The 10579-nt window shown below is 37.6% G+C and overlaps 1 protein-coding gene across 2 annotated transcripts; it reads right to left on the bottom strand.

Moving 5' to 3' along the window:
- Positions 1–518: 518 nt before the first annotated feature.
- On the bottom strand, positions 519–2751 carry LOC134289021 (dentin sialophosphoprotein-like). 2 transcript variants are annotated; one of them, XM_062855005.1, is made up of 3 exons: positions 2399–2751; positions 1896–2311; positions 519–1817 (listed from the first exon to the last, which is right to left on the bottom strand). In XM_062855005.1, exons 1-3 carry the CDS (start codon positions 2562–2564, stop codon positions 1365–1367), a joined length of 1035 nt encoding a protein of 344 aa, XP_062710989.1. In that variant the 5' UTR covers positions 2565–2751; the 3' UTR covers positions 519–1364. The 2 variants fall into 2 exon arrangements, with proteins under 2 accessions (XP_062710989.1, XP_062710988.1); XM_062855004.1 differs by having other exon boundaries at positions 1896–2751.
- Positions 2752–10579: the final 7828 nt, after the last annotated feature.

Below are 10579 nucleotides of genomic sequence, written 5' to 3'. Positions count from 1 at the left end.
AGTTCAATAGGTTTCAAAAAAAACCCTTAGACGAAGAGAACAAAACGGCCGAGAATAGGTAATTTCCCCTATGTACAGATTGTAACTATTTGAAAATATATTTTAGATCTGATGATGGCTGAAAGTCAGTAGGCCGAAACGTTATAAATCGTGTTTTAGTGTGTTGCAATCACCGAACAAAATCAACAATCCTTAAATTTATAATATGTACATGCGTTAGATATTAGCTTGTGTATGCTCACATTGCATTGTCAATGGTGATTTCGTCAACTATGCGAACATGGGCAGTTAAGGTCTTATCTTTTTTCCAAAGATGTACAGATGAAAATCATGTATTTTCTCCCCAGATTAACTAAAAAAGACCAATGCAAAGGTTTCGTTTTTTTAAATATTATTTATTTTACGCTCATTTAAATACTGCAATTGTAATTCAATGGTTTATTCAATGGTTATAGAAATAATACTTAATATTAATAAAAACAAGTTTTATGATGGCTTCAAAGCCAATATCAGTGCCATTCCTTGAATGAAGTCGGAATCAGAAACTTTGTTTGCTGATATGCACTTCTGCATAATTTTTGCATCCAAATCGGTCATTGGTAGTTCGGACTCCCCTTGCAGAACGCACAAGATTTTTCCCTCTGTTTCGTGCTGCTCTTCCCTCAGCTCGCGGATGAGTGTGGTCATCGACAAATGGCTAGCCCCGACCAATGCCGTCCAACGACGATGCCACGCTTCCAGGTGGTTAGTCGACTTCGGGATCTTGCTAACCACTGCCTTGTTATTCGACCAGAATCTTGGATGGAACAGGGGTCTTCCGTTATTGTTAATTCCTGTTACGTAAGTCTGCTCAAAATATTCGAAGAAGTTCTGTAGGATAGTCGGTAGCGTTGTCTTCAGCTCGATATAAGCTGCTTCGATTCTATCGGCCGGCAAAAACGACAGTGCCTGTATTTTTTTTACTGCAGTGCCTGTATTTTTTTAACGGATGTAGACATCCGTTTGGTTTGAGTATGCCACCTTGTGACCAAGGGATGACAGTTGCCGTATGAGGTTTTGGGTAAAATGAAAGAAGCAACCAAAACACTCTGTTTCCGGCAGAACGTCACGAATCGTGTTCACTACAGCCTTTTCAAAATCGGAAAGTACGTATTTGGGTTTCAAAAGGATGCTGTTCTCTCGACACATGTCCAACAGTGTCTCAAAAGCAAGATTGTAGATTTTTTTAGTTTTCTTGTTCAACAGAAAAAAACACCAGAGGAACTACTCGCCGACTATTGCCCTGGCCAACGGGAGCATGAATGGAATATAACTGCGTGAACTGCAAAGGAGAAGTTGAAAAGGTTCCATCTACCAACCAATATTCAGCTTTTCCGAGACGCTGCATTTCCCTGTTTCACATCTTTCTGATAAAAAAGCTGGCCATCAATGGTGATTTTAAGCTCCTCCGGAATAACGAATTCTCCGTCTACCTCCCTCACTTTTTGTACGCCGGTGTTCATTACCCGTCTTCTGCGAACAAGCATTTTCTGAGCGTTCTTTGAAGCACGAGGTTGGACCAGTGGAGTGGTTTCGCTTTTCACGTCACGAATTATTTTCGATGGGATGTCACTGGTATCCGTGGCACGGCGTTTCAGCTCCGATCTGTAGCATTTCTCTATACGGTCTATCGGGTTCGGTTGATGCGTATGCTTGCCATGTGATAGAACATTATGATGACCATCTTTGATTACCGAAACAGCACGCGCTTTGCAGCTCTCACTTTGCTTACACGAATGCTTCCGGTTGGCACATCCCCAGTAATGTCGATCATTATGCTGTTAAAAGTAGATTGTTAGTTATTGCCATAACGTTTGGTTTACAGAAACGCTCAAATTTCTAAAAAAATGTCTTACCTTTCGTTCGAAATTGTACAAAAATCCTTGGAAGCTCAGCATAGATCGATTTCTTTGAGAAAATACTATTTCTGCGAGAGGGTCCTCGTCCTTAGTGTCAGAATCCGATCCTGAACTTGAATCTGAGCCAACGTTAGCATCTGGTGTGACGGCTGGTTGACTGGGACGACCATCCGGGGCTGTAGCACGAGACTCGGTAACGGAACGCTGCGCGGCGTCAGGATTGCCATCGGAATCGACACGGTTACTTGCAGTTGTTGAAGAATCGGGTCTGGCAGGATTCGCTTCAGCACTGTCGGCAACATTGATTCCGACATTAGCTGTGAAGGCCATGTCGACGTTATTAGCGGAAACAGAAACAAGCAGACCGGAACCAGTAGTAGAATCGATGCTTGAATCAGCATGAACATCGGTACCTGTTTGTTTCGGGGCATCAAGAATAATGATATTTGAGGTCGGTTCGGTATATTGGTCAGCGTAACAAACGTTAGAAGAAGTGTTACCTTTGGAAATGTTAGCGTGTTTGAAAATTGATGATACGCTTGCAGTGGGGACGGCTTCGGAACTGGACATGGCACTTGCATCGGAGTCAGGAGCGGGATCATCTTTGAAATACTTATCAAATTCTGAGTCGGAAAAGTCGAAGAATTCTGCTTTGCTTGAGCTCATTTTGATTATGTCTTGACGGTAAGGTAGTTGAACACAAATGACATGAAAATTTTCACTTTACGTCTTGGCGTTTTCGGTGCCCACTTTGTTAAAAATTAAAACATAAAAATAGCATGTACAGTACAGTCGGTACAGTCGAACTTGCATACGGTGGTGCTATCTGTTTATTTAGAAACGGCCATTTAAGTTATTTTAATGATTCATTGGCACATATTTCTGGGTTACTATGATACTTCTTTTAAAGGGTTCCAGATTCTTGGTATTTTAATTATATTTAATTTTATATCAAACTAGCTGTTCCGGCAAACGTCATACAGCATGCCTACTGCGTTTTTTTTTTTACATACAGCTCTAAAAAGAAGTCCCCCGAAAATTCATTTGTATGAGGCTCTCCTCTCTCGTGACGGGTTGGGTCTCAGACCATGTTAAGTATCTTTTCCTGCCCTAAAATCCCCCGCATTCAAATTTTCACGCCGATCGATTCAGTCTCCGAGTCTTTAAGGGTAAGAATTGGGTCAGAAATTCTTCTTTTAAACGTTAGCAATTCTCTTGTGCTTAAATTTTGAAACAGATTATTAGGCATTTTAAATTATCTAAAGTTTATCGGAGATTTCTCCTTCTTCTGACCAGAAGGCATTCTTTCGTATTCTAATAGTTAAATGATGTTTGGTATATTTTTATGATAATTAAATTTCATTGAAGAATTCTTCTCATTTAAACACAAGCCATTCTTACTTGCTAGAATAAGGTGTTTGTTTGGGTGATATTTTTTTATGATATTTTTAATGGGTTTGATATTTTGTGTTTAGGTTTTTTTTTAATATCTTATAGTATTTATTTTTTTATCAGAGGTTTCTTCCGATTTTCCGAGTCTCATTGTTTAATTAGTTGTTGGCATCGTTAACAGTTTTCGAGTTTTATCATCGATTTCCCCTTCTTTTAATCATAAGCCATTCTTCCGAGCTTTACTGTTTTGGTGGTTTTTATGTGTTTATATGTAGAATAACTTACAAAAATCAACTAAAGCTGGAAACTATGAGCCGGGAAGAAATTCAACACTATCATAATAAACCAATCTAGAGTACGGTGCAAAAATGGGCTCAATAATCGGCAAATTTAAAATGACAATTCTTTTGGTGGGACAGCTAGTTTATTTATAATATACAATTATACATATACATATACATATACATTTAAAGAGCAGCGAATGCTACAGGTACATAAGGATAACAATCGTTCAAAAACTGAACTAACAATCATTTTTATGTTTAATAGTACCATCAAGATACTCATATACTTACTTGGTGGGTTACACAAAAAGAAAAGTATTTTCTTTGCACTTCGTCTTGCTGGAAATACAAAAATAACCTGGTGATTGTTTCATCATATCTGATAAAACCTGGACCTTTAATCCGAATAAGGAATTGTAGCCAACCGGCGCAGTTGCGATACCCATTGACCCAGAAAAAAGTTGTCAATTTTATCCTTTCCGAATACTGAAAAGTGTTGGAAACAAGGATGTCTTTTATATATTTCGGCCAACGGTAAACTGGTCCACAGCTATCTTGAACTTCGAACAAAATATCCGTCGAGTATTCGTTCTGGTAGTAAATTTTTGACATTGCTTGAAGTACGTTATTCATGGCTGAAAAAATATTGCATGTCTCTTTGAGGTTCTTAAAACAGATGATTTGGCAGCTCTATTTACCTATTCCTTAAACGGGAGCGAAAATATATACAAAGGAATGCAAAACAGCTTGTCGACTGCTTCTTTTAAGCACAAAATGGCAGACGTAACAGATCTTTGTGATAGCAACAGTGATGCACCTTAGTAACCTTAGTTAGTAATAAAAAATCATATGTTACTTGGAATGGATTCAACAAGTCCGTCCACCCTGAGATGCTCGGTGGCTTGAGAGAAGTTATTACCTTCAGTATATTTTAAACTTTCAAAGCATTTCAGCCTTTTGATACCATTCAGCCTTTTGATACCTTTCAGCCTTTTGATACTTTCAGCCTTTTGATCATTCAGCCTTTCGTGTTTCAGCCTTTTGTTATTTCAGCCTTTCGTGTTTCAGCCTTTTGTACGTAACCCGCGCGCCCAATGGTCATTAAACAAAATGACTATAACAGTAACAAAATTAGCTCAAATTCGATGAACAACCAGACCACACTGATCCAGATCCATGTAGTTTCACATACCAGATGAAATAAGTACATATATTTGATGATATTGTAGAGAAAATCAAAAATTTTGTTTTATCAGATGCGAAATTTAGCGACCTGTGCGATTTTTTGCGGTTTGAAAATTCTGGTTGTCTTCATCTTCAGGCGCCGCCCTGTAAAGGTTAGTGACCAAAATGGGAAATTTTTTAATTAACTTTCCAGAAAACTAGCCTATTATAGATCATGGAACATTGAAACATAGATTGGTTAATGTCAAATGGACGAAAATAAGGTTTGAAGTTGAAAAACACTTTCGCAATTTTTTCCTGCCGCATACTGTAGGTCATCTTTATAATTCGTTCAAAAATTCAATTCGACACTTACCGTGAAGGTGTTTCAATATGTGGCACAAAAAAAAAAGAAGTATCCGATTGAGCCCCAAATAAATGAACTAGATAAAAAAAAAGAAGTATTGCAAGTTGGTCATACAAATTTTGAAATTTGGCTAGAACTGCCAAAATATCAGTTCAGTGAAAATGATTAAGATTTGGATCAGTATCATAACGTCATCTGTCATTGTCGTCGTGATGTTGATCGTTCTACAGTGATAGTAACCGTGATACAAAACCAGTAGTCAACTGACATGACTGATATTTTGCTGCTTCGCCTGTGGGTTCTTCGAGAAATCACTGAAAGATTGTTTGGTAAAAATCCTAAATAATCTGGCTAAATCCTCTAGCGAAATTTAATATTTCAGATATTTTTCAGATTTCTCATACATGTTGTCCATAAACACTTAAATTAGTAAATTTTATAAATATTTGTCAAAAACTTGAATTTATTAATAGGAAGAAAAGTTATAGTAATTTAATTTATTTAATGTTTTTTTTTTTGATAAATTGGTCTATTTTTAACAGGCATCCTATAGTTTTTTTCAATTTTTTTGCAGGATATTTTGTTACTTCTTAAAAAATAATATACATGAAATATCATTTAAATGTCATTAAATATCATGTAAACTTCCATTATACGGGGGGTGGCCAAAATGTTGGGATAGGCGACTTTTTTTCTCTCACAAAAAAATTCAACAAGCTGTAACTTTTCGTAGAGTGCATCAAAAAATCTCACAGTTTGACTGTTTGTCAACCTGTTATATGTGCATCATTGGTACAAATTTCAGCTCGACTGGTTGATCTTTCGCAAAGTTATAACCGTTCTGGTAAAACACTGTGTATTAGTCAACTAATGTTTGAACTGTCATATCTCGGAATCCAGTGAACCGAATCGAATGAAATTTTGAAAAATTTTATCAGCAATATATTGATACTTGATACGACGTTATAAAATGTAATATTTTCTCACGATGAACAAAGTTATACCGAATTGACATTTTCACCAATAAAGAGAAAAATAAGTCAAATTTACAATACCACAAAAAAAATACTAAAAATAGTTTCTTCCTTTAATCCAAATATGCTCTAATATATCTTATTAGAGATATCTTGAGCAGAGATATAAAGAGCAGAACTAGAAAAGCTTTGGATGTCAAAACTAAAATTTAATGACATTGATGTAAACAATTTACATTTTTTCCAGAAAGATCCAAAAAGTGTCAATCCATGATAACTCTTTTCAATGTTCAAAAAGTACCTATGTTTTAATAGATTGTTGATAAACGTTCAAAATTGCATGCAATTCGATTCACAGGTTTTCGAGGTATGACAGTTCAAAAATTAATTGTCTTGAAAATAGTGTTTTACGAAAACTGTTATAGCTTCGCGAAAGATTAACCATTCATTCATTCATTTATTAAGTATTACATCAAATTCAAGATAAAACTGAATCAGCAATATTTCTCCATAACACACGGTTCGTGGCTGCCGTTCTCTATCCTCGGTCACGCCCGATGCTCGCCAAGTCACGCTCCACCTGATCCGCCCATCGTGCTCTCTGTCTTCTTGTGCTAACCGGATCTGTCACGAATACCAACTTTGCATGGTTGTTGTCCGGCATTCTTGCAACATGCCCTGCCCATCGTATCCTTCCGGCTTTGGTCACCTTCTGGATGCTGGGTTCGTGGTACAGTGCAGCGAGCTCGTGGTTCATCCTACTCCGCAACACGCTGTTCTTCTGCATACCGTCGAAGATCGTCCTTAGCACGCTAAAAACTCCGAGTGCTTGCAGGTCCTCCGAGCATGGTCTATGTCTCGTGTCCGTAGAGGACCACCGGTCTTATTAGCGTTTTGTACATGGTGCATTGGGTACGTGGGTGAATCTTTTAAGATAACCCTATCGAACTTAAATTTGTTCCAATGATGCACATATAATAAATTAACAAAAAGTCAAAATTTGGAATATTTTGATGCACTCTCAGAGTGTTCACGGCGTGTGTATGGGAAAAGTTTATAACAAAAAAATAGGCATCGTCAAATTTTTCGCTATTCAAAAATAGAGGCTTTCAGCTTTCATTTGCAGGGTCCCTCAAAAAAATCCACCGAGGGATCCCGAACAACCTTTTCAGAATACTGTTTTTCCCCATACAAAATGCACGGTTCCAAATTAACCCCTATTTCTACTTAACAAACATACCCAAGTTTTGTATGAAAAAGTTCCCCCGATGGAATATTTCGATGTTGGGCTTGAATGAAAGCTGGTAGCGTCAACTTTCACGTAGCGTAAAAATTAGCGATGCCCATTTTTTTGTAATAAATTTGTTCTACCAGACACACCGTGTGTTTACATAACATATAACACAAACCTACATGATTGATTGATTGATTTGTCTTTATTAGAGAGACTTTCAGCCCTTGGCTGGTTCGTCTCTTTACAAACCTACATGGTATATCTTGTAAACAATCATAACATGAATTTTATATGACGTGTAATCCTAACTATTTTTATCTATGTGGTTTGAAAAGAAGAATTCATGTACTTAGGCTCACTGGTGAGCTAGGTGGGTCGATCAAGTGGAGGACGATTTGCGGACCTGGAGACGCATAGTCATGGAGTCAAATGGAGACGACTCCTTCGTACAGCAGAGGACACTCAGGCCTTAGTCTGACCGGTAAGGCAAGTATGTACTCATTTCATACAAACTGACCACGTTGGTCCGTTATAGTACACTCTCCCCTGTCGCCACCATGTCGAAGGTGTGAAAATACGCTGCAGGACCAGAAACAGGGTAAACACGGATCTTCCCTGCTGCCGCCGCAGCCGCCGTCGAATGAGGTCGAAGTCTGATGGTCCCATAGATCGCGAGCTCGCGGTGGCGGCGTAGGTAACACGGAGACTACAAGAAATGAAAACGCGAATCATCTTCCGGCGCAAAAACCTAGATAATGCGGTGGAAAACGCAATCACCATCTCTGCGCGAGGGGATTGAAACGCTTTTCTTGTTGTTTATTGTTGATCGTGAATTTCGAGGGTGTGATATTTTCACACGTTATGGTAAGGGAATGGTATTGAAATGAGTTGATATGATTTTTGCCAAATGTTTTCAACATCAAATTTACAATGTATAAATCAATTGGATAATTTCAATCATCTTCTGCATGACATGGTAGAATAGCTATCGTAATCATCGACCAAAATTGAATAGTCACTCTTTCATTTAGAGCTGACGTGGTTTTTCATTCTACAGGGTGCGTGCGATATTTTTGCACTAAATCATATCGTAATCATAAAATACGTTTTAAAAATAATTCGACAATAGATCTATACTAAATGATTTTTTCGTGAACAATTGTGATTATTTCAATGATTTAGGAAGAAAAAAGTGGTCCTAATATCGATAACCTGTTTTGAACGATCCTGAGAACCGCTGCAAGTCCGTTTTAGTGTTGTTCTCTATATTTTGGTCAACAATTGAGTTATTTTAGGTAAAACTAGAATATTTTTTGTACGAGGAGCTCCAATGGTATCATCGTTATGTGTGCCGTTCAAAAAATATCCCATAAATTTGAAAAAGAGGTTTCTAGAAGACGAAAATGCGAACAACTTGAGTATAAATATATGGAGCAGCTGCATACTATCTGCATTTTCTCAGCTGTCAAGAACGCTATGAAGCTGATTTTTTCAGTGTAGTTGGGGGATTCCATAGGCTTGTTACCTACAAAAAACTACATCGCTGGAATGGAAGATAGCGGAGAAATAACTGGAAGAAGTCGGAAATTCTAATTTGAGCAATGGTATTCTACTAGGGCTGCTCAAACATTTATGAGAAAATTTAAAACTAAAATATCCTAAGTCTGACCACCTCAATTTGCTGTTTTAGACTCCCATAAGCTACATCACAAATTTGAGCTGAATTGATAAGGTCTTAGGTATCGCTCGACTAGTCTGAAGTTTATACGGTAAAACTGGTACAAATATGTGCAGGAATGGCATAGTTTTAGTTTTCTGCCACTAGATGGCACTGGAAGCGTTCAATAACCCTTATTTTTAGTATTATTATAGGGAATTCTATGCGGAACATCTTTGTTAAAGACCGTTAAGTGATACGATGCTTGCTAAAAAAAAAGTTGTACCCTAGACTTAGTGTATCGAAAAAACAACCAGTTTTTTATTGATAATTTTTGAAGCATATCTGTATCATTACGTCTCGTGTATCATTATCGAGCTTTTACACATTACATTTTACTGATTTCGTCTTATTTACACAACAAATAGTAGAACCCGAAATGTTATTGAGCGTGCAAGTGTAAAACATAGGATCTGAAAATATTTTCCCATACCACCACGTTTTTGATTATTAATGGTTTTATATTTTTCAGAGTTCACTATAAATATGGTGCATTTGATGATGTGGGATTTATATTTTTTTATTGCAACCCTTTGATGAAATATTCCTGTTTGAAGGTTAGTGCAAAATTACCGCACGCACCCTGTATTTTGGTTCTCCGACGTTTATTTGAGTTATACTGGTACTAACTGCTACTATAACCATGAGCTACAGTTCGACAAGCATTTATTGACAAGTTTTTCTGGACGCTGATTGTAATTGTCAATACGTTTCGATTTCGTTTGTTCTGTCGCCCTCGGTTAAACTGGAAGTTGAATAGCAACGTTCAAGGATGATGTTTCAAATAATTTCGTCTGTGCTGAGAACAGGTCTCATCATGATGAGCGTTATGCAGCGCCACGGGATCTTCGGGTGTCCTATCAAATGTGCAGGTTTTGGGCCAAGGGTATTTTTTTTTCAAATAAAGTACAATCAACTTGCCGAACCAGTAGGGGAACAAAGTCAAAAATGCCAAGATGGGGTAAAATGGCCCAACTAACTATATCAATCCTAAATATGATTTGATCATTACTATAGGTAAATGGTGTCAAGATATGTTTGCATAAAAAATCCTTCTAGAAGCCAGGCAGGCAAACCAATGGAAAATCTTCCAACAAAAATTGGCAAGTTCCGTTTTTTTTTTGCTTGCAGTTAGTTTTCTGGTGATTTTATTATCAGCCAAGTGTTTCCAAGAATATTGAGACACACATAGTGGCGCATGGTTGTTGTTGCTTGCGTTTTCCATGTTAGACCATCGTTTAGGGGGGAAGGGGTCTGACAGTCCATGTATTGAGTATACGAAAAAGCAGGACAGAGGGGGGGGGGGGGGAATGGTCCGAAATGCCCGAAAAATGAAGGACGCATTTGGCCTTTTTACACCATTTCCGTTTAACGAATCAACTTTTCGAATCGCCAAAATTCGATGAAAATGCATTAGTTTCGTTAATATTTTGCAAATATTTTTTAGTTGCTTTTACCACTTCGAATGCCTAACTAATGAGGCTATTTATCATTGAAAACGATGAAAGTTTGAAAAAATGGCACCTTACCCCACTTACCCCTATACATG

Source organism: Aedes albopictus, chromosome 2 (genome assembly GCF_035046485.1).
Source record: "Aedes albopictus strain Foshan chromosome 2, AalbF5, whole genome shotgun sequence".
NCBI classification, from domain to species: domain Eukaryota; kingdom Metazoa; phylum Arthropoda; class Insecta; order Diptera; family Culicidae; genus Aedes; species Aedes albopictus.
This window is presented reverse-complemented; position numbering and strand designations above follow the sequence as displayed.